The sequence below is a fragment of the Corapipo altera genome, unplaced genomic scaffold, assembly GCF_003945725.1.
Source record: "Corapipo altera isolate COAL_440 unplaced genomic scaffold, ASM394572v1 109, whole genome shotgun sequence".
In the NCBI taxonomy this organism is placed as follows: Eukaryota; Metazoa; Chordata; class Aves; order Passeriformes; family Pipridae; genus Corapipo; species Corapipo altera.
The window spans coordinates 468,681-492,663 of NW_020885038.1; the positions used below are offsets into that span (position 1 = coordinate 468,681).

Sequence of the window (23,983 nt, forward strand, 5' to 3'; positions counted from 1 at the left end):
TTCTGCTGTGTATGCAAAGGAATCTATATTTTTTATTCTCTACATATTGACATGGTGATAAACACTTCTTGCAGAAGGAAATGATAGAGGGTTCACATTTTGTGCAGCTCTCAGGTCACTTTGCTGCCTCGTGACATCCTCACTCTTCCTCTCCTATCTTCTTCCCATGAAACTCCCGACTCTTGGCTCGGAGCTTGTTGACCTGTGACTCTGCAATGTCAGCCCGTTCCTCGGCTTCCTCCAGCTCGTGCTGGATCTTGCGGAACTTGGAGAGGTTGACATTGGAGAGCTCCTCCTGTGTGGGGAGAGGGAGTTGGTGGTGAGGAGCCCAGGGCAGGGATTTCACTCCTCCTGCACCTCGGCCTTGTGGGGCTTCAGCTCTTCTCTGGGGGGAGGCACAAACCTCTGTCCCCCTTCCACCACTGCTCACACGTCAGCTCACCCCAACCTCCTCATCCTCCCCTTCCCAGGACCCCTCTGGGAAAAGCATCACCAGGACTGAGTCATACGTGAGGAACAGCTTTGTCACTTGTGCTCTTGTTCTCCCACTACTTGCTGCCTCATTATCAGTGTCACTTAGGTTGAGAAAGATCCTGAAGCGTTCTGCTGCTGACTATTAGCAGAGATTCAGGAACTTCTCAGTGAGTGCATGTGACCCGTGGGTTTGTTTGCTCTGACCTCCTGCACAAAACAGGCTGTAGAACTTGCCTCAGTTCATCCTTGACTGCAAAGTGCCCAGAGCTCACCAAGGTCTCATGACACGACAGCAAAACACCGAGGCCAAGGCTGTTGTGTCTTGGGAAATTCTTTCAAGCCCCTTTCCTGGTGTTCAGCCTCATTCGATGCCTGTGCTGCCCCAATGGAAGGTGACCCTTGCCCATTCCTCCAGCAATACTTACAGCTTCCTCAGCCTGTCTCTTGTAGGATTTCACCTTCATTTGCAGCTTGTCCACCAGATCCTGCAGCCTGAGAACATTCTTCCGGTCTTCCTCAGACTAGAGGAGATGGTAAGGAGGAAGGAGAATGAATTCTTGGTTCTGCATCACACAGGGTTAAGAAATCCCCTTGGGGGTGGTGTGTGCAAAATGAGACTTGCTGTGAGAAAACTCTGTCTAAGCCCAAGGAGGCCTCCAGCCTTACCTGGTAGGTGAGTTCCTTCACCCTCCTCTCGTACTTGCGCACACCCTTCACGGCTTCAGCGCTGCGCTTCTGCTCAGCATCAACCTCCCCTTCCAGCTCCCGCACCTGCAATGAGAAGCCCGTCCCTGCAGCTTCCCTGGGGGTGTCTCTCCAAGAGACGGGGTCACTCATGCACCAACACAGCCCTACTCACCCTGGCCTCCAGCTTCTGGATTTGCTTCTTGCCTCCCTTCAGGGCCAACTGCTCGGCCTCTTCCAGACGAAGCTGCAGGTCCTTCACCGTCTGGTCCAGGTTCTTCTTCATCCTCTCCAGGTGGGCACTGGTGTCCTGCTCCTTCTTCAGCTCTTCTGCCATCATGGCCGCCTGAGCAGAGCAAAAGGTCAAAGCCCTTGTGGGGCTGGAGACACTTTGGGGAGAATACATCCCCCATCAGCAATGAAAGGAGCCCCGACTCACATCTGTGATGGCCTTCTTGGCCTTCTCTTCAGCATTGCGGGCTTCCTGGATCGTATCCTCCATTTCGCTCTGAATCTGAGAAATGTCTGTCTCCAGCTTCTTCTTGGTGTTGATCAAGCTGGTGTTCTGTTGAACAATAAATATTTTGTCCAGTTAGTTCCAAAAGAGAACACTTATTTTAGGAATATATTGTTTCAATGTAAAGTTATCTTCTATGTATCTAATATTAAGATTCTCCTGATGCATCTTGTGATGTCACACACAGCTAGATAGCAGAGAGTTCTTAAAATTTGAAGAAGCCCTTCTGACTTCTGATGCAATCCTACTCATTTACCTATAATCCGTTTCTTCATACAAGTTTACTAATTCTGGTTAAGGTGAAGGTTTTTTATCACAACTATGGATTTAAGAATTTCCACAGCTGAAAATCTGTAAAGGAAAAAAAAGGCTTATGGGTTTTTGAATCTCATGAGTCTAACCTGAGTGTGGAGGAGCTGAACTCTCTCACTGGCATCCATCAGTTCCTGCTCAGCCACTTTCCTCGACCGCTCCGTCTGCTCCAGGGCTGCCCGCAGCTCCTCAATTTCAGCCTGCAGCAGGTTTGCTCTGCGCTCCACCATGGCCACCTGCTCCTTCAGGTCATCCTGGGTCCTGAGAGCGTCATCCAAATGGATCTGGGTGTCCTGTAAGAGAGGAAAGAGAATTTAAAAGGCATCACAGCACTGTTGCAATTGCCACCAGTCCAATAATTACTATGGTAGTACAATATATATAATTAAATATTTATATGAGGCATTATTGTCAGTAAATGCACAGTATCTAAGAATGTGAGCAGGAAGTTGATTCATGGTATTGTGCTCTGTCCCAGGCTGAGTGACAGCCCTGCCTAAATTTTAGGCTGTGCAAAGGGAAGGCAAGCCTGAATTCAAACTCTGACTGACAATACTTCCAAGATAAAGGAAACTGGACCTTTGTTCCTGCTTGGGGCAGCAGAAAGAACTTTCCTTCATCCTCTGAAGTGCTGCTATGTAACAGATACTATGCTCTGGGGTTGAAAAACAAAGAGCACGTGAGTGACAGGATCCTACTATTCTGTGTAGGCTTTAATGATACTGCAATAAGGCAACTTATAACCGTCAAAAGATGGCCCTCAGAGCAAAGGGATACGAAGTACAGGTGGCAGAGTACTTTCCTCCAGTCAGAGGAAAGGGTTTAAGAAGGAGAAGAATGACTGAAAAGGTGAATGGGTGTGTAGCTGATGTCATAATCAAGGTTTTGGCTTCTATGATCATGGGTATACCTTTGAGAAACTCTCTCTGTTGGGAGCTGATGAGATTCACCTGAGCAAGTAGGGTAGGAGGGTGTTCACCAGTAGTCTAGCTAGAGCTTTAAACTCGACGTAGTAGGAGAAGAGAATGGAGTTTTGAGTTAGGGAGAAGAGCCAGGGCCTGCTGATGCATTAGGGAGCAACAGGGAAATGTTCCAAAGAATTTAGGGTTCATTCCTCTAAAAAAAGTGATAATTGAGGTGCCTCTATACCAATGCATGTAGCATGGGTAACAAATAGGAGGAGTTAGAAGCCCCTGTACATCTAGAAAACTCTGATCTAATTACTGTCACTGGAGCCTGGTGAGATGAATCACATGGCTGGAGTGCTGTATCAATGGCTATAAAATGTTCAGAAGGGACAATGAAGGCACAAGGAAGGGGCAAGGAAGAAGGGGTGAGAAGGTGGTGTCTATAGATTGTTTGCACAGAGCTGTCTTTGAAAAACAGTGATTTGTCGGGTTGATAGCTTATGATTAAAAATTAGAGGCCAAGCCAACAAAGGAAACCTTATGGCTGGTGATTACTATGAGGATCCTGACCTAGGGGAGACTTGTAACCAACTATCATAACTTCGACTATTGGATGCATCGTGTTTCCATGACCCAGTCCTCCTAGGAGTGTTGAATCACTTTGACATCTGCTGGAAAAGCAGCAGAGCAAGCTGTAAGCAGTCCAGGAGATTCCTGGAGTGTATGAAGGATAATATCTTCATCCAGGGGATAGGCTGCCCCACTGAAGAACTCTTACTGGGCCTGCTACTTACTGACACAAATGAACCAATTAGAGATGCCAAAACTGGTGACAAACTGGGCTGAAGTGATCAACCCCTGGTGGTATTCATGATTTTGAGGGGTCTGGGCCAGTTGAAGAGTAAGGTCAAGACCCTGAATTTTAGGAGAGTGGACTTTCTGTTGTTTAAGGAATTACTGGGTGGAACCCTGTTGAGAAACTGCCCTCAAAAATACAGAAGCAGAAAAGAGTTAAGAACATTTTTCTTAGAGTGTAAGAGCTCTAAATTGCCACTTGGAAGCAGTCAGGCAAGGAAGGCAGTAGAACAGAGTGGCTGAGCAAGGAGCTCCAGAACAAACTCCAGTGTAAGAAGGAAAAGCATAGGCAGTAGAACCAGGGACATATATCCTGAGAAGACTATAGAGATGCTGCCTGGATGTGTGGGGACAGTTCGATCTGAATTCCTGTTTTTTAAAGTTGAGTTACTCCCATTGAGTACTGTAGGCAATTCTGAGCCCTGCAATTAAGGAAATATGAGACATGAATGCATCTAGAGGAAGGCAGCAAAGCAAGAGAAAGCGCTGTAAGGCATGTTATCTGAGGAGTGGCTGAGGACATGAGGGTTGTCTGGTTTGCAAAGAAGGCTACTGAGAGGTGACCTCATTGCTCTACAGCTTTCTGAAGTGGGGCAGAACAGAGAGGGGTGCTGATCTCTTCTCCCTGATATCCGGTGACTGCATGTTGTGGATGTGCCACCACTGGAAGTGTTCAAGGTCAGACTGGATAGGACTTTGAGCTGTCTGATCTAGTACAAGGTGTTCTTGCCCATGGCAGAGGGGCTGGACTAGATGAACATTGTGGGTCTCCTTCAACCCAAATAATTCAATAAATCAATGATTCTATGATATTACACAAATGAGATTCCTATATGCACATCCTTAGCTTAACAGACCTTGAGCACAGCCTGTGTGTTTCGCAGGTTCTTTTGTGCCTCTGCAGCCACACGGTTGGCATGGCTGAGCTGGATCTCCATTTCATTCAGGTCTCCCTCCATCTTCTTCTTCAGCCTCAGGGCTTCATTCCTGCTCCTGATCTCAGCATCCAGGGTGCTTTGCATGGACTCCACAATTCTGAGGTGGTTTCTCTTCAGCTGGTCAATCTCCTCATCTTTCTCTGCTATCTTCCTGTCAATCTCAGACTTCACCTGGTTGAGCTCCAGCTGCAGGCGCAGGATCTTCCCCTCTTCATGTTCCAGAGAGGCCTGGACAAGTGGACACAAACATGGGGAACACTGTTAAACCTACTGCTTGCTTTCTAGGGAATTAGAGAATATTCCAGGAAATCTCAGCTGGCTGCCCTCCGCAGCCAGAACACAGCAGAAGCAAGGCCTTTTTAGCATTGTTTCTGCCTTGCTCACACATTTAGTGCAGAGAGCAATGATTCTGGCCAGGTACCTCAGCTTCCTCCAGAGCAGCCTGGATTTCAGATTTCTCCTGCTCAATTTGCTTCTTGACTTTCTCCAGCTCATGAATTGCCTTTCCTCCCTCCGCAATCTGCTCCGTGAGGTCAGAAATCTCCTCTGTGGGAACAATGGCTTGCTCAGGCCCAGAGCAGAATGGGAAGGGCCCTGTCCCACCAGGGTGACAGGCATCTTTGCAGAGCTGCAGGCACAGACCCCGCAGCAATGCTCAGGTGGTGAGAAAGCCCATCCCGGAGCAGAGGGCCAGGGACTTACGCTGCAAGTTCTTGTTCTCCCGCTTCATTGTTTCCAGGTGGTCCAAGGACTCCTCATAGGCATTCTTCATCTTAAACAGCTCCGTGCTGAGGGAGCGAGACTCCTTCTGGGAGGCCTCCAGCTCAGCCTGCGTTTCCTCATACTTCTGCTTCCATTCTGCCAGGATCTGAAGAGAAACGGGGTGTGAGTAGGGATGTGGCCATCCCGGGGGGGAGGCTCTGCCCAGGAGTCCCAGGGCTGAAGCCCAAAAGACCTTGTCAAAGTTCTTCTGCTTCTTGTCCAGAGCAGCACAGGCAGCATTGGATCGCTCCACATCAATCATCAAGTCCTCCACTTCATTCTGCAGCCTCTGCTTTGTCTTTTCCAGGGAGGCACATTTGGCATTGACAGCTTCAACGTGTTCCTCTGCATCCTGCAGGCGCTGTGCCAGCTTCTTCCTGGGAGGAGATAAGCACAGTGGCAGCTTAGAGCTTAGAAGGGAGTCAGTTCTGCACTGCCATGAGAGGGCAGTTGGCCACTTTGGGGGTTCTGAGATGAGCACTTTTCACAGATCCTAAAGGATCTATCCTTTCTGTGTGCATTAGGCCTGTCTTTGCACTTCTAGCCCTAAAGCCTATGCTTTCCCTTCCAATATACACTTTTTTTCTCCTCCCCTCTATCTGCTTTGCACACAAAGACAGTATATCCCTGCCTTCATCCTAACCCTGTCTCAGCCCGCTCAGAGACTCCCATTTCCTTTGACCGCTCTCAGTCTTCTGCAGTCATTTCTCATCCCACTCCCCACGTACTTGGCCTCCTCGAGCTCCTCCGTGCGCTGAATCGCGTCCGTCTCGTATTTGGTTCTCCACTGGGCCACTTCGCTGTTGGCCTTGGACAGGGCGCGCTGCAGCTCCCCCTTGGCTTCCTGCTCCTCCTCATATTGTTCCCGGAGCAAGTCACAGTCGTGGCGAGCGGACTGCAGGGCGTGGGCCAGGGCGTTCTTGGCCTGCAGCAACAAGAGTATTGAGTCACAGACCAGAAATATCCTGGGAAATCTGACTGAATATTAATGGGACACTGTATTATTCTTCTATGCAAAATGACAGTGGGGACTGACAAAGAGAATAATGGATAAATTCTAGGGAGAAGCTAACATGAGAAGAGAAGCACTAAATTACCTAAATGTTTTTTTCCCCTGTCTCATCATGATAGCTCAGTAGTCATGCAAATATCTGAAGTACCTCTTAGAGAGGAGGGATCTAATGGCAATATCCTGGGAAATCTCTTCCAATGAATTAATTTCACACTGCAAACAAGAATGCTCAAAGACTGTTTGCAACAAAGGGCAGATGTAAGCCTGGAGGACTAAATCCACTAATCACACTCGCTGCAGAAATGAAAACATTCCCACAGTATGGCTTGTGCTAAGCATATCCTTCCCCCCCTAGGCAGTGTGACATTATGAGTGTTTTCAGCGGCCAGCTGTAGGAAATCAGAAATTACCTTAATTTCTTCCTCTAAGTGTCTCTTGAGTTCCTCAATCTGTTGGGTGAAAGCCTGTTTGCCTCTTGACAGCTGAGAAATCAGAGCATCTTTCTCCTCCATCTGGCGTGAATATTCACCTGGGAAAGCACATGAAAAGGAGGCACTCTGATCGTTATTTTTGACCCAAACAAGCTGTTTTAGGAGTCCCACCACACACAGGGGAGTCTCTCTCACCTGACTCTGTCTGCAGACGAGCTCTTTGAGCATTGAGGTCATTGATCATGCGCTGATGCTCTTCTTCCTTTGTCTTAATCTCACTCAGCTGGTCTTCCAACGTGCGGCACATCTTCTCCAGATTTGCCTGTGGAGGTCACAGAGAATGAAAGAAGATTAGGATCTAGACGCCTTCTTATTCAGAAGAGCGGGACTCTAAGCAGAAAAACATGAACAGACTTGCACGGTCTGGACTGTTCCTTGGTGTTAGAAGGTAAGAAACACAGCTCCATAGAGAGACAGGGAGTTAGATGGTAACCAGGCTGTAATTTGAAAGGATGTATTTCAATGGAATTAATTTTCAAGTGGTTTACAGTCCATTTTTCCATACCTTGGCTTTGGAGACAGACTCCATGTTACTGGCCAAGTCATCAATCTCCATCTTGAGCTCACTCTTCTCCTTCTCCAGCTTCTGCTTGACGCGCTGCAGGTTGTCGATCTGCTCCCCCAGCTCAGCTGTGCTGTCCGCGTGCTTCTTGCGCAGGGCGGCAGCCGTGGCTTCGTGCTGCAGCGTGGCCTCTTCGAGGTCCCGGCGCATCTTCTGGAATTCTGCCTCCCGCTTCTTGTTCATCTCCACCTGAGCTGCCGTCGCCCCTCCTGCTTCTTCCAGGCGCTCGCTGATCTCCTCCAGCTCCCTGGACAGGTCAGCCCGATGCTTCTCTGCTTTAGCGCGAGAGGTTCGCTCGGCCTCGATTTCCTCCTCCAGTTCCTCAATACGGGCCTGGAGAACACGAGGGACCCTTCACACCCGTGCCCTCCTCCTCCCTGAGCCGAGCCTGGGGTAGGCAGGGGAAGGGCAGACACTTGCCTGCAGCTCCTTGATCTTCTTCTGTAGTTGCATGCCCAGGGCTTGTTCATCCTCAATTTTGCTCTGAATCTGGCTGATTTCAAAGTCTTTCCTTTGGGCAAAGCAAAGTGGGTTACAGCTCAAAGGAAAAAGACAAGAGCTGCAGCCCAGCACTGAGGTGCCCCAGGGCCACACTTACTTCTTCAGTTTCTCATCCAGCTGCTGCTTATCATTCTCCAGATCCATGATGCTGTCCTGGGCCAGCTTCAGGTCTCCTTCCAGTTTCCTCTTGGCTCTCTCCAGATCCATGCGCAGTTTCTTCTCTTGCTCCAGGGACCCTTCCAGCTACACAGAACAAGGCCATCAGTGCTCCACCAGCCAGCTCAAACTCCATACCTGTCTGTTCCTGCTGTGTGTCCGTGGGCTTACATCGTCCACTTGCTGCTCCAGCTTGGTCTTGGCTTTGGTCAGTGTATTGACTTTGTCCTCCTCTGCCTGCAGGTCATCCAGGGTCTGCTGATGGGCCTCTTGGAGGGCTTTCTTCTCTTTTGTCAGCTTGGCGATGGTCTCGTCCAGGGCTGCCATCTCCTCTGTGAGGTTTTTCACCTTTAGGAAGAAGGAAGCAAGCGTAAATCAAGGAAGTAGATACAGAAGTCCTGGAAGAGCACGGGACTCTTTTCTGGCGTGTGGGTGAGATTTTCTGCCTCGTACCTTGTTTTCAGTTGCGTGTTTTTCCTTCTCCACCTTGGCCAGTGTTAGCTCAAGGTCATCAATATCTTTCTTCAGCTCTGAACATTCATCCTCCAGTTTTCTCTTCTTGGCTGTCAGCTCAGCATTGATTTCCTCCTCATCCTCAGCCCTTTCAGTCACTTCTTTAACTTTGGCTTCCAGCTGGATTTTGGTTTTGATGAGCTGGTCACACCTTTCCTCAGCATCAGCCAAAGCATCAGCTTCCTTGTGAAAAAATACAGGAAGGATTATTTAATGCTGAAGGAACAGATGTGCATTTCTGAGACCTCTGGGATTATTTTTGGGAAAAATTTATTGTGCAATTATGTTACAAATTACAAATCTAGAATAAGATTTTCATAAATTTTATTTTTTTCAGACCTTTAGAGTCATCAGTGCAGCTCTGTGTAGCTACATTGCATTTCACCTTATTTATTTTGTGTGTATTATAAAGTCACTTAGATTTAGTTTTCCTTTTCTCTTTAGAAAGTGATTGTTTATTATGATGTACTATATTCAAATTTATGTGGAAGTACTGAGAAATGTAAATAACTCTGCCGTTGAGGAAATACTTGAAACTTGAATTAGTAGCTTTATACCCAGCTATTGCAGTTAGTGGACACTAGAATAAAATTCATCTTTCCTCAAAATAGACATTTCAACTCATGAGTGTTGCCAAAATGTTGTCCATCATTCTTAGAGGCCAAATGGCTTTAGAGACAAACACAGTGCTTCTGTTTTAAATTCTAATGGGCATCTGTGTCTTCTGGGAGCAGTAGGTACAGGAGCTGAGGTGAGTTCTACTGTAAGAAATGGCACACGGCTCTTCACTTTGACAACTGAGTTAAGGCAGAGTAGGAAGTCAATCAAATCACTATCCCTATTCCTCTAAATACACTACAGCAACTATAATGAGCCTTTATATCATGAACTCACACGGGACACATTATAAGTAGGTATTAAGAGTGAAAACTCATTCTTTGGATTAAACTCCGCTTCGCAGTAGTGAGACTGAATGGGGGAAAGAATGTGGTCTGAATTTTACGTTTAGTTACCTTGTATTAGGCTTAAAATATTTTATAAGAAAGCTTAGTATGCAGTTTGAGAGTCCTATAGTAGGAAAGAAGAGTTAGATCTTATTTATTTATTTCCCCTATAAAGAAAGGTATAGAAAAATGTTACTCACAGCCTGCACTTGGAGCTGCAGATCATTTTTTTCCTGCACCAGTTTCACCATTTTCTCCTCCAGCTCCTTCCTCTTTGCCTCAGACTTTGCAAGCTCTTCCTTGGTTTTCTCAAACTCCTCCTTCATGTTGGCCATCTCCTTCTCAGACTCTGCACTCTTCAGCAAGGGCTTGATCTTGAAGAAGAGCTTCATCCAGGGCCAGTGTTTGACATTCATGAATGCACGAATGTTGTACTGGATGCAGAAGATGGACTCTCTGGAGCATAATTCAAATGTACAATGAGTATTTTCAGTTTGAAAATTGTCAACACTTTCCTCCAACCACAGTGAGTTTAACTGAAGACGAGGATTGTGTACCTTCTCTCCACCATTCTCTGGTACTCCACCCTCATCAGGAAGCCTCTGCATCTGGCCTGTGTGCGAGTGATGAGCTGTGCCAGCTTCTCATCCCTCATCTCCTCCAGGAGCCCCAGCAGCCCAGCTTTGAAGAACACCTTAGAGAGGGAATGTTGCAGCACATCACTGTCAGGCCGGGCAAAGCACAGGTACGGAGTGAGTGAGGGAATGGGGGGTTTGTACCTTGGTGTGTCCAAATTTGTACTGGGTGTGGTCCACATCGATTGAGCCAAGGAGCTTCTCGGAAGCCTTCTTGCTGTCGATGAACTGTCCCTCTGGGATGGCACTGGCATTAAGCACCTTGTATCTGTGGAAAAAGGAAGAGAAGGTTATTTTTTCCCAATCAACACACAGGAGCCACTAAACCCCGCCAGCTCATATATAGCTATTTTTGACAACAAACCGAATGGACCTGTGAATGGACCAACAACACTTTTAATGATGCTGAGAAGTGCAGTGCTCTTACCTCTGTTTGAAGTCAGCATAGAGGACTCTGCTGGGGAACCCTTTCCTGCAGATCCTGATCCCTTCCAACACACCATTACAGCGCAGCTGGTGCAGCACCAGCTCGTGCTCCATGGCACCTGAGCAAGGCAGAGCAGAGCACAAAGGAGTGGCACAGATTCCAGTGCGGAGGGGAATGGATGTCAGAGCAAATCCTCTTCCTACTTGAGCATCTTACCGGGTGTTTTGGTCTCATTGGGGATGATACAGCGCACAAAATGGGGGTGAGTGCTCCGCAGATTGGTCATCAGCTTGTTTAAGTTCTCCTGTGGGAACACATGATCACATGCTGCAGCTTAGATTAAAGAAATTTGCTTCTGCATGCTTTGTACCTAGATGCCAAGGAACTAATATAATGGATCTTAGGAAAAGGAAGCTTTCAAATTCAAAATTTAGATTTAAATAAATCTTCTATGCACTTTTCATTAAAAAACATTCCCATAAAGGAGTTTAAAATTTTTCACCTTATTTTGGAGGAAGTAAAATAATACTCTATAAATATTTTATGACAAGCCTTTTGGAGATTAATACTTACATTACATGCCAGATTCTTAAATATGTTTTTCAAAAAGAATGTGAGTGAACTCCTATTAGAAAGTCAGAGGATCAAATGAAGACTGGATCCTAAATTTGAACAGAAAACTACTAGAAAAAAGCACTTCATACTTATTATTGTTCTTCATTCAAGAAATGTCAGAAGGAGAACCCAAGTGTATATAGCTCAGATTTGACAGTGTTCATGTCACTTTATAGACAATGAATCCATCCTTTACCCGGAAAAGAGCTGAGACAGTCTGGAAAGAAGAACCCTTCTTCTTGCCACCCTTCTTTCCACCACCAGCACCACCACCACTAGCCTCTTAAAAAAAAAGAAAAAGAAAAAAAAAAGAAAAATTTTTCAATATATTCTTTTTTTATTGCATCTTTAAGTATCACAAAGCTTGAAAAAGAAAATAAAAAAATAACCTGTTTCTGCTCCACCATAGGAAGCAAAAAGTAAAGCCAGGGTCTTGACAGATGATTTCTGGTACAGCCCAATGACAGTTTCATTCAGGGGGTCCTTGTTCTTCTCCAGCCACCCAGTGATGTTGTAGTCCACTGTGCCAGCGTAGTGCACCAGGGAGAAGTGGGCCTCAGCCTTGCCTTTGGCAGGTTTGGGCTTCTGGAAGTTGCTGGACTTGCCCAGGTGCTGGTCATAGAGCTTGTTCTTGAAAGAGGTGTCAGTTGCCTTGGGGAACATGCACTCCTCTTCCAGGATGGAAAAGATGCCCATGGGCTGGAAGATAGTTCAATAAAAAAGAGAGACTGCCTGTAGAATAATATGACTAGGACTTGGTTTCAAAGGGAAGATAGTAAAAGACAGAAAGCTGAGAAACAAACTTTGCCATTAAGAACATTTCTTTCTGAAGAGTGAGTTTAAAAGATTCACCTGCTTGACTCATACTTTGTCACAGTGATTTAGGAATGGTTTTTATTCCAGAAACCATGTTAAAGATCAGGAGGAGAAAAAGTATATTGAAAAATAGTTTTCACAAATGTGAACTATTTTGCATATTTATTTTGCATTGCATATTTACTTCTGCTTTTGAACTTTCAATCAATTCCCTAAATTATATGGTACTACAAAAAATCTCAGTTTCTTGCTCTCAGACATCAGGCATTGACTCTGTTAGCCTGTCCTTACTTTGCTATGAACCATATAGGAAAAATATGTATTGTTCAGATAACTTCATTCCAGAATCTTAAGAAAATATTTTCATGTTACTGTAGGAGCTACTCTGTGTTTTTGAAGATAATATCCTTTAATCATGCAAATGGAGATACCTTCCATGCAGAGAATGTGAAAGAATTACTTCTACAGTTTTCTCTGGACTTTGTAATATCTATTATGCATAATTAGCAACAAAGACATATTTCAACAACTAAAACTAAGAAACTAACAGGGGAAACTTAAAATAATGTGTTCCTGAAAATGCAAGACATTTTCAAGTCAAAATGTACCTTCTCAATGAGCTCAATGCAGGCAGCTAGGTCCATCCCAAAGTCAATGAATGTCCATTCAATTCCCTCCTTCTTGTACTCCTCCTGCTCCAGCACGAACATGTGGTGGTTGAAGAACTGTTGCAGTTTCTCATTGGTGAAGTTGATGCACAGCTGCTCCAGGCTGTTGAACTGCACAGCGGAAAAACCCCAAAACAACCAGCCCTCGTCAACATGCACAGTTCTTAATCATGCTTTTATCAATCTTCTCAGTTAAAACACAACTCTATTATCACAACCACACCATAACTGGATCTATATGCAGCTTCACAAAGAAATACCTACATAATGAAAATGAGGGTTTATTTCAGAGCAGATATTCCTAGTGAATCTACTAAAAATCATAAAATACTTTGGCAATTTTTTATTCAGCCAAAAAGGTGTGCTCTTCAGACAAGGTGTGCTCTTGTCTCTAAATTTAAAAACTTGATCTCTCTGGTTAACATTCCTTGGTTCTTAAAACAATTTACACATCTTTAACCTGTTATTAACTCAGTTGGTTAGAGCATGGTGCTAATAATACCCAGGTCATGGGTTTGATCCCCATATGGGCCATTAGCTTTAGTGGTGGACTCAATGATCTTTGTGGGTGCCTTCCAGCTCAGAATACTCTGTGATTCTGTGATATATTTGTCAATGGGTCTCCTAGTTCTGCTCTAGAAGCTCTTCTATAAAATTATTGTAATTATGTTGGTTTATTTAATCTCTAAAGTTAAGATCAAACTGTTGTATCATAATGCATAAAATTCTTTTTGCTACTTCTACACAAACAGAATCACTGTGCTTATGATGACGAAGCTTTTGAGGATTTTGCTCTCTGCTATAAAGGAAAATGATGGGAGTTTTTTCCCCATAAAGTTGCAAATGACTAGCATGTTAAGCCTTCAGAGGAACATCGCTTGCAAGTCCTCAGATATAACAATCTCTCCCTGCAAGAGTAGTCCTCAAAACTGGAATCCTTACATCAAAGATCTCGAAGCCAGCAATGTCCAGCACTCCAATGAAGTACTGCCTGGGCTGCTTCGTGTCCAGCTGTTGGTTGATGCGAACAACCATCCACAGGAACATCTTCTCATAGACAGCCTTTGCCAGGGCACCCACTGAGTTGTTCACCTAAAGCACAGAGGAAGGTTTGGAGGTTATTATACACAGCAGAGGAGAATCAACACCAACCATCAAAGCATGTTCCACATTATTCTATTTTTCCTACCTGCTGCACTGTTTGGCCCTTGGTCACATATTCATTCCCCACCTTGACTCGGGGGTAGCAGAGGGCCTTGAGCAGGTCTGCTGAGTTCAGACCCATCAGGTAGGCAGCCTTGTCAGCAACTAAGTAGAAGGACAAGAAGATAGAAAAATTAAGACTAATATGACATGCAGCACTTTGAGTGATGAACCCTTTGCAAAACAGCTGCAATATTGAATGTCCTTGTGACCAAATTCTGCTTACTGGACCTCAGAGGAGCCATGACATAGTTATTAAAAAAAAAAAATCCTTATTTTGAAACAAAAAAAATTCTTAAAAGAAGCATCTAGAAGCAATGTATTTATTAAAATTCATACTAGTATTCATACTAGTATTCATTAGCAATTTTACCCTAGATAATAAGTGGTTTACGAAGTAGAAGTCCTAATACTGAATATAGTCCCTCCATTTTCTTTAAAGATCAACCTGAAACGAATTTCTTAAAAATCTTTCCCTTCTCAGTGGGTTTAAACACACTGAGCAGGCTGTGCTAATTCAGAGTGGTAGCTCAGGAGAGATTTATGGGCATATATGCAATTGATATTGCAGATAATGATTAGGCAGTAATCAAAAAAAGGCTGTATTTTAGACAGCAGTTTCATGCCTATATACTATTTCACTTAAACACACCTGTACTGTTTTCTTTCTCCATCTTCCAATTATTGAATTACTATTGCTACTTCTATTCTAATAGGTCAGCCAAAGATTTTGCTGATACCTTCAGTGCCATCAGGCTCTGCCTGCTCCTCACGCTGCTTCTGCTTGAACTTCAGGTTCCCGTAGTGCATGACAGCCCCTGTCAGCTTGTAGATGGCTGTTTTCTCATCAGCACTGAAGCCCAGGATGTCAATGGCACTCTGCACCAGGAACAGTAAAATAAAAACTTTGTCTTGGAGAGATGACAATAGGTACAATGTTCTTAATTGGTACTCACATCTGTGGCCATGAGCTCCTCCTGGTCGTTAATGCTGGGAACGGTGATCTCACCTTGACTCACAAACTGATAGTCATATGGGTTGGTGGTGATAAGGAGCATGTCTGAAAGTAAGAGGGGATATACAGGCTTATTTTAGTCAAGCAAGTAACGGTGTTCAGCAATCTTCCTCCAGTTATTAGTTCTTCCTACCAATTAGCTCTGGCTTCTTGTTGGACATGATCTGATAAAAGATGTGGTAGCTTCTTTCTGCCTTGAGCTGGAAAGTGACTCTGGACTTCTCCAGCAGATCTGGAGAAAAAAATTTAGTTAGAAAAAAGAAGAAACAGGAAAAAAAAAAGTAAAGTAAAAAGAAGATGGGAAGAAAAACAGGGAAGGTAGGATAGATATTTCGATGAAAAGATGTTTTATGGATAGACAGGTGAGTAGATGGATTGTTCAGGAAAGTGTCTTACATGTTTCAATATCTGCAGAAGCCAGTTTTCCTGTGGCACCAAAATGAATTCTGATGAATTTGCCCTTTAAAGGAATTAAAGTGTATTAGAATTTACAACATAAAAAATATCACTGAAATGAAGAGTTCTTCCATTTATTCCATGGGGCACAAGATTTCTACTTAGAGACATTCCACTATTAACATAAAGTTGTCTTTTTCATTTTTGACCAAAAAATAATCAACATTGGCACAGCTGTATTTTGTGTAGGTTGAATGTACGAATTGAAGGAATGTGTGGGTTTCATTAGAGAAACTATTCTAACTGTATCCTGCACACAGAGAGCAGTTGCCTTAATGATATGAAAACAGCAATTTAAGTAGTTCAGCTGCTTAAATCTGTATTGCTAATAGACAATTTCACTTGTGGTTAAATAAATTTGAGATAAAGCTACTATATTAAATTAGAAACTCTCTCCCATTCCTTCCTTCCTTCCTTCCTGAACAACAGAAAAGGATAACTGACCTAAACTTCTATTTCCTGTGTTTGAGGAATCATTTTGTTAAGCAACTCACAAAGCGTGAGGAGTTGTCGTTCCTCACAGTCTTGGCGTTTCCAAAGGCCTCCAGCAGTGGGTTGGCGCTGATGATTTGATCTTCAAGTGTTCCCTGCAGGGGGAAAATTATTGATGGTTATCCTTTCCAAAAATCATGTCAGGAACAGAGGAAAGCATTACCAGCATGTGTCTATTAATTTACCTGCATTTTGCCTGATGTCTGCTCCTCCTTCTTCTTGTCCCCGCTGGCTGCAATTGTTGCAAAGTACTGGATGACACGCTTTGTGTTCACAGTCTTCCCGGCACCAGATTCTCCGCTGTCAGAGTAAGGAGAGAAGCAGAGAGCGTGTGGTCAGGCAGGAGGGGCCCTGGCCCTGGGCAGCCCCTCAGGGACCCGAGCAGGGGGTGTACGTACGTGATCAGGATGGACTGGTTCTCCCGATCTGGGGAAGAGACAGAAATACAATACTTAAAAGTCAATGAACAACAGAGAAAGAATGAAACATGGTTAGGTAAGTTAAATGTTTTGCCTTATGTCAGATTGACTTAAACAAAGAAACAAACACTCAAAACACATCACTGTGCGCAGAGGTGTCTTTCCTTTATAAGAGTAGAAACAATGTTATGAAGATAGCAAACCCCACAATATGAATTGTGTTTTAGAACCATGAAAGCTTTAAAAAGTCCCTTCATATTGCAGAGAATTTAATGGTCCAATCTATCTGAGACAGACAGAGCCACTCACCAGTCAGCATGAACTGATAGGCGTTGTCAGAGATGGAGAAGATGTGTGGAGGGGCCTCCTGGCGCTTCTTGCCTCGGTAGGCCAACACCACCTCCGGGTTGTACACGGGCAGCCACTTGTAGGGGTTGACAGTGACGCAGAAGAGACCCGAGTAGGTCTGCGAGGAAGGGACACAGCACGTTGGCTTCCCCTGGGCCTGGCAGAGCAGTTCCTCCAGCTGCCCAAAGGAAGCTCCTGCTGCCACTTACGTAGATCATCCAGGCTGCGTAACGCTCTTTGAGGTTGTACAGCACAGCGGGTTCATGGAGGTGGGTCATCATGGCCATGTCCTCGATTTTGTCATACTTGGGAGGGTTCATGGAGTAGATCTGATCATCCTTCACAGTCAGGGTCTGTCAGAGGACATGCATGGATGTCAGCTAAGAACCCAGAGTGGGAAGAAAATGTTGTCCTTCAAGCTTGTTTTTCACTCACCTCTCCCTTTTCAGTCTTGACAGTGACTTTCCCTGATTCCCTGCTCTGGATTGTCCCTTTCACAAAGGATTCCTTTGCATGTACCACAAAGACAGATGACTTGGCATCGAAAGGCTTGTTCTGAGCCTCAATTCTCTCCTTCTCTGACTTCCGGAGGTAAGGAGCTGCCTCCCCAAAAATGGCCATCTCGGAATCCGAAGACATGGCTGCACTTTGTGGAGAGGCTCGTCAGCAGAGAACACTGTGGAAGAGCAGATATATTGCTCAATTTTGTCAAAAATAAGCACTTTTTAGTAGAATAAAAGAGATGGGGGGAAAGAAACTATATTGATACCCTTAATAGCCTTTTGGAAGGAATTGCATATTTTTGCTTTGGTGGGTTTAAACAGTTATGGAAAATGTGAAAATTATATTCTGGGAAATTATTTGGCTTGTGCTGAAATCCCATTTAAAATAACCCATAACTTAATATTTGGTATTCAGGGACTGTATTGTGTAATAAAGGACCTCAAAAATCCTTTCAACTGCTTAGGCATTCCTAAAATTAATTTGAAATTATTATAATGCTATTTCCTCCTAAGTGATACTAATTCACAAAGCTTAGAATGCTTATACTCCACTGTTTGGAGTATCATACTGAAAACTCAAGCTTCTCAGTGGCTTAGTTTCAGTATTTAAAACATTTGTATATTTGTATTTATAATACAATTTTTTGCTAATTTTATCGACTTCTTGGCATAAATTGCAACAATGCCAAAAGAAGAGCAACACCTTTTCAGACCACACTGAGATAGCTCCTTTTCTAGTACTTCCTTTTGCTTTTTAAAACACAAAGTTTACAACACAAAGTTTCAAAGCTCAGATCAGGAATTTAAAAATAAGGAATTTGAAAGCCAGTATTAATTTCTCTGAACTGGTTTTTTCTTCCCCCTGTCTTTCCCCCTCGCTCTGAGAAAAAGAAACCAAAACAGTAGGCAGCTTAGGAAAACATTTACATATCTCTTTCTATATAGAGTTAGGTACCTGATATTTACACAATAATATTGTGCTACATTTGTACTAAAATGAGAGAATAACAGGATAATTCTTTATTTGTGTCTGGAGGAACAGGTAATGGCTTCCAGAGGAGGAGAGCTGCAGCTTCCATTTTCTGAGGCAGAGACGAGGCAGAACAGCACAGGGGACAAACAGCAGTGCTGTGTTTTACACAGGTGACAATCAGATCTTGGTTGCTCACATTACAGCTCTTTCTACTCTTACTGCTTTAGTGATTCTATGGCAAATTTTGGACAAAACATCACATTAATTTACATGTTCTGAGACAAAAAATTGAATTTTACACTTTTCGTACGGTGTTCTTCTTGGTCAAATTCTACTGCTGCACCAGCAATGGTGGGAAGGTCGTGCACCTCAGTGCCTGCTAGGGGAGTTAAGCAGAAGTAAAGAATGTCCCCATGGGGATTTCCTGGTCTGCCATGAGTAGTCAGAGGCTTCAAACACAGCCACCTTAAGAATGGACCAGATGATCTTCTGAGGTCCCTTACAACCTGGGCTGTTCTATGATTCAATGATTCCCTTGAAAACCTTACCTGTCTTAGGCACCCACCATCCTCTACTGTTGACTACAGTGTACTTGAAAATATGACCATTCACTCAGCCAAACAGAAACCCCACCCTCTGTCTCTGCCCTCTAAGAATCAGTAAATCAGGTTCTTACCTCCTGTGACACCAGATGGGTGGCTTGCAGGCTGGCAGCTGGTCAGTGCTGTAAAACAGAAATGGCAGTTCCCTCATTGCTGCTGCACAGAAATCCAAAGTGAAAATGTGCAGATGCCTTGAGAGCAGGTTTATAATGGAGTCTCCTCCTGGACACGAACACTGGAAGCAGCAGGAATGTTGTGGCACATAAGGGCACCATCACTTCCTGCCAGCCTGCAGACCCCCCTCACCTACCTTGGAGCTTTCCCTGGAGCCAGGGCAGACGTGTCGTGGGGACGTTTTATACGATCTCGTCTGCAGATGCTACAGATGCCTCCTCTTTCTTCGGTCAAAACATTTTTGGCAAACATTCTTTGGCTAAGCATTGTCTGGCAAACTGAACTAAGGGCATAATTGTCATTTGACATGACTAGATATAATTAGAAAATTTTGATGTCTTACTGACTATATGAATACAGCTCCTATAAATAATGTGACAAGGGTGTTAAGGAGGGAATCCGGACTAGTCAAAGCACTTAGAGAACTTGGATTCAGGACTTATGGATTCTATTGCTGGCTTTCCCACCGACTCACTGTATGACCCCGGGTGGATTGCTTGGTATGTCTGTGCCTCAGCTATCCCAGCTGTACAATAGGAATGTCAGCTTTTAGCTTCCCCTGTTGATGGTGTGAAGCTTGTAAGAAATGCCTAAGAGCAGCACATTAGGCAGGCTACTAAGAGGGAAGTATTACTAAAAGTATTTGACAGATGTACTGGTAAGATCCTGAAAGTAAGGGAGTAATCTGGGTCCTGCAGTGTGATAGTGCTGGTGACTGAGAGTCACATGCATGGCAAGATGGGATAAGGGATGAAGATTTGGTCACAGAAATAGGAGGGTGGGGTGTAGCTGAGCTACTGGGCTGGGTCTCAGAGAGAGATGTAAGGTCACTTGTGATACATGATGAAGAGCTCATGTGCACACTGAGACAGATATGCCCATCTGTGCACTTGAAATTGCAAAAGAAGTGGGAGATTCTCCAAGAAGGGTTGTTACAAGCCTGTGCATGAATTTGTGCTAAGGGAAGTGGCAGAAGATGTGATGTGATTTCTGCTATGTAGATCAGTGCAGCTGAACAATACACGTTCCTCTTTTCTTAATGATGTTCTAATTCATCAGAAAGTACCCATATTGACAGCTCAGGAAAGGTGTTTCTTATGCCTTTAATCTGCATCATAGGTAAAAGAAATCCTTGAGGTAAAGATTTGGGCCTGTAGAAATCTATGCCATTTGAATGTTAATACCCCTTTCAACAAGGAATGGTTACAGCACATTACAGAATCTAGAAACAACAAATTTATTTTTTTTTCCTGCAGGAATTTCTGCTGCTGCAGAATTCAAGAGCTTTTCCACCATCCCAGAGCTCAGCTCACACACTCAGGGAGCAACTTAGATAGAGATTTGCAGTCTTCAGTTTATCCTTGGCGCTTGACTCCAATTCTGTTAACATATACAAACCACGGTCTCAGTTGAAAGCCTGTCTTCCATCTATGTGCTCCCACTGTCAAACTACCTAACCAGGACAAAAACAAAGACCCCTTCAGCCCTTCCCTACCCACAACTCCCAGAAAACAGTATTTTGCAGGCTGGCATTTTGCTTATTGAAAGAGGTCAGCGACACAGGGCCCAAGTTAGAAAAAGGATGCATGACATACAAGGCAATACAGAGCATCAGACACTTCCTTGTGCATGAGGAATTTGCTCCAAGAAGGGCTCTGACATTGCAGCACACACATTTTGGGTAGTGGGCCCCAACTCAGAACCCATGTCTGTTCCGAACATATTCCATGTGGTTCAGCACTGCAGAATGTTATTGGTCCTGGCTGAGAAGGGGACAGGAGCACCTTGTCATATCAGAGCATAGCTTTAAGAAGGCCACTTGATGACCATGGATGGTCACGACCTCTCCCAGGGTGTGAGAGCAGAGGGTTTTCTCCCATCAGGTTGGGGAGGGAGCTCTGGACTCCCATTCCCAGAAAAGGTGTAATACAGAATCAAAGAGTCACAGAATGGTTTGGATTGGGAGAGACCCTAAAGACCATTCCAATTCCAACTTCCCTTCTCTTCCATGAGACTGGCAGGGACACCTCCTATACAATGTTGCTCCAAGCCCTGTCCAAACCGGTCTTGGACACTTCCAGGGATGGGGCAGCCACAGTTTCTCTAGGAAATCTGTGCCAGTGCCTGACCACCCTCACAGGGAGGAATTTCTTCCCAATATCCCATATAGCCGTGCCTTCTGTCACTTTGAAGCCATGCCCCCTTGTCCTGTCACTCCAGACCCTTGTCCAAAGTCCCTCTCCAGTTCTCTTGGAGCTCCTTTAGGCACTGGAAGGGGTTCTGTTCTCTCTGGAGGCTTCTCTTCTCCGGGCTGGACGCCCCCAGCTCTCTCAGCATGTCTTCATAGCAAAGGGGTTCCAGATGTTGGAGCATCTTTGTGGCCTCCTCTGGACTCACTCATGCACGCCCACATTGTTCTTATGTTGGGAACCTCAAAGCTGAATGCAGTGTTCCAGGCGGGGTCTCATCTGAGGGGGCACAGGGTCAGAATCCTTCCCTCCCCTGCCAGCACACACATCTGGGACATCTTGAGCTTCTCATCCAGTAACACCTCTAAGTCCTTCTCCTCAGGGCTGTTCTCAATCCATTCTCCACCCAGCCTGTACCTGCACTTGGGAATGCCCCAATCCACATGCAGGACTTGGCCATACTGGTCTTCATAAGAGTTCACATGGGCCTACCTCTTCTCTCTGGGTGACACCCCTTTCTTCCAGCATAGCAACCACACCATGTGGTTTGGTGTCATTGGCACCCTTGCTGAGGGTACCCTTGATCCCACTATTCCTGTTGCCTACAGAGTTATTGAACAGCTCTGTTCCCAGTACTGACCCCTGAGGAATGCCACTCATCTCTGGTTTCCACTTGGACACGGAGCTGTTGACAGCAAATCTTTGTGTGACCATCCCTTATCCACCAAGCAGTCCATCCTTCAAATCCATGTTTCTTCAGTTTAGAGACAAAGATGTCATTTGGGAAAATGTCAAATGCTGTGCACTAGTCCAGTCAGATGACATCAGTCTCTGTTCCCTCATCAACCAAACCTATAACACCATCACAGAAGGCCACCAAATTTGACAGGCATGATTTGCCCTTACCAAAGCCATGTTGGCTGTTAGCAATCACTTCCTTATTTTCCATGTGCCTTAGCTTAGTTTCCAGGATGAACTGCTTCATGATCTGCCAGACACAGGGGTGAGACTGACTGGACTGTAGTTTCCCAGGTTGTCCTTAATTCCCTTTTTAAAAATGGGGGTTATGTTTCTCCTTTTATAGTCAGTGGGCAGCCATGACTTAGATATAATGGGTAGTGGTTTAGCCATTTCTTCTGCCAGTTCCATTGGGACCTGTGGATGGATCTCATCAGGTCCTATGGACTTGTGCATCTTTAAGTTCCTTAAATGGTCTCAAACCAGATGTTCTCCTACAAGGTGGTTCTTCATTCTCCCAGTTCCTCACTTTGTGTTCTGCAACTCAGATGGTGTGGCTGGAGCACTTGTTGGTTAACACAGAGGCAAAACATACCTCAGCTTTCTCTATATCCCAGGTAATGAGGTCACTCGATCTCTTCCAGAGACGGACCACATTTTCCTATCTTCCTTTTATCACTAACATTCCCAACTTTTCTCTGTGCCCTTGCTCTCCCTGGCCAAGTTTAATCCTATCGTGGCTTAAGCTTTCCTCACCTAATCCATGGCTGCTTGGACAATTTCTCTATATTCCTCTCAAAGCTCCCAGTTCCTGCTTTCACACTCTGTAGGCTTCCGTTTTGTGTTTTAGTTTGTCCGGGAGCTCCTTGTTCATCCATGCACACCTCCCAGCATTTTTGACTGACTTCCTCTTTGTTGGGATGCATCACTCCTGAGTTATCCCTGAAGAGTCCAAAATCTGCTCTCCTGAAGTCCAGGGTAGTGAGCTTGCTGTGCACCCTCCTTGCTGCCCCGAGAATCTCTAACTCTACCATTTCATGGTCACTGCAGTCAAAGCTGACCTGCAGCTTCACATTCCCCACCAGCCTCTCCTTGTTGGTGAGAACAAGGTCCAGCACAACACCTTTCTTTATTGGCTCCAGTATCACCTGAAGAAGGAAGTTATTGTCCATGCATTCCGGGAACATCCTGGATAGCTTATGCCCTGCTGTGTTGTCCTTCTAATAGATATCAGGGTGTTTGAAGTCCCCCATGAGGACCAAGGCTTATGTGAATATTAGGCCTTTACTCTCTGTCTATAGAGTGTCTCATACACTCAGTCTTCGTGGCTGGGTGGTCTGTAGCAGACCCCCACTATGATGTCACCTATCCCTGCCCTTCCTTTAAGCCCTCAGTCAGTTCGTCATCCAATTCTCAGACAGAGCTCTATGCATCTGGTTAGTCACTGACATGAAGGGCACCCTCCCTACTCATCCCCCCTGCCCTGTCCTTCTTAAAGGGTCTGTACCTTTCCAATAGGAGCCATCCCACCATGTTTCCATGATGCCTATAAGATCAGAGCCCTGCAGGTGCACATCTCTAACTCTTCTTGTTTTTTGCCTGTGCTGGATGAATTTGCACAGATGGGCCCCTGATGAAGCCAACTAGAGTGGCTAGAATTCCCTTGTGCTGCTCTTCAGATGCTCTCCTGCTGACATACAATCCCTCTTCATGCTCTGGGTACCTCTTGCTGGCCCTGGAAAGGCATTATCCTCTGTCAGCAACAGGTTGAGAATTATGTGGAATGACAGAATGCCTTGCATTGGAAGGGGCCTTCAAAGACTGTCTGGTCCAACACCCCTGCTCTGGGCAAGGACATCTTTCACTAAATTGGGTTGCTCAAAGTCTCATCGAACCCAGGCCTTGAACACTTCCAGTGGTGGAGCACCTGTAACTTCTCTGGGAAACCCATTCCAGTGTCTCACCACACTCATCCTGAAATACTTCTTCCTTATGTCTCCACCTAAGGAGTCCTTCTGCTGTGCCTTTTGCAACCGGACCTGTCTATCTCATATTGGCCTTTTTAGCCACCAACGCGTTTG

At 45.0% G+C, this 23,983-nt stretch overlaps 1 protein-coding gene and 2 long non-coding RNA genes across 3 annotated transcripts in view; 2 read left to right on the forward strand and 1 right to left on the reverse strand.

Annotated features, from left to right (window-relative positions):
* On the reverse strand, positions 1-17,377 carry LOC113959408 (myosin heavy chain, skeletal muscle, adult). The gene is made up of 38 exons (XM_027668428.1): positions 17,159-17,377; positions 16,933-17,076; positions 16,685-16,841; positions 16,355-16,382; positions 16,142-16,256; positions 15,959-16,051; positions 15,405-15,468; positions 15,142-15,240; positions 14,950-15,053; positions 14,734-14,872; positions 13,980-14,098; positions 13,733-13,882; positions 12,731-12,901; positions 11,696-12,005; positions 11,503-11,588; positions 10,908-10,995; positions 10,692-10,809; positions 10,409-10,532; positions 10,187-10,323; positions 9,830-10,085; positions 8,626-8,868; positions 8,344-8,520; positions 8,114-8,259; positions 7,936-8,026; positions 7,459-7,848; positions 7,089-7,215; positions 6,873-6,991; positions 6,179-6,375; positions 5,644-5,827; positions 5,391-5,556; positions 5,110-5,234; positions 4,608-4,916; positions 2,077-2,280; positions 1,598-1,723; positions 1,334-1,504; positions 1,141-1,245; positions 900-995; positions 1-295 (listed from the first exon to the last, which is right to left on the reverse strand). The coding sequence occupies exons 1-38, from the start codon at positions 17,360-17,362 to the stop codon at positions 140-142; spliced, it is 5,838 nt and encodes a 1,945-aa protein (XP_027524229.1). The 5' UTR covers positions 17,363-17,377; the 3' UTR covers positions 1-139.
* Positions 10,470-15,059, forward strand: LOC113959415. The gene is made up of 3 exons (XR_003531800.1): positions 10,470-10,553; positions 10,675-10,681; positions 15,049-15,059. It is a non-coding gene; the product is annotated as an uncharacterized LOC113959415 (long non-coding RNA).
* Positions 16,287-23,983, forward strand: part of LOC113959414 — a 12,507-nt gene continuing 4,810 nt past the window's right edge. Inside the window, exons 1-2 of the long non-coding RNA XR_003531799.1 lie at positions 16,287-16,451; positions 17,173-17,314. This is a non-coding gene — a long non-coding RNA (uncharacterized LOC113959414). The remainder of the gene's footprint in view (positions 16,452-17,172; positions 17,315-23,983) is intronic.

Bases quoted from the DNA above. Each gene is read 5' to 3' on its own strand.
- LOC113959408 (XM_027668428.1), bottom strand. From the start codon at position 17,362: ATGTCTTCGGATTCCGAGATGGCCATTTTTGGGGAGGCAGCTCCTTAC. The intron at 16,257-16,354 runs GTACGTACACCC...TTACTCTGACAG, and splicing joins AACCAGTCCATCCTGATCAC to CGGAGAATCTGGTGCCGGGA. The intron at 6,376-6,872 runs GTAATTTCTGAT...TTGTTGCTGCAG, and splicing joins ACTTAGAGGAAGAAATTAAG to GCCAAGAACGCCCTGGCCCA.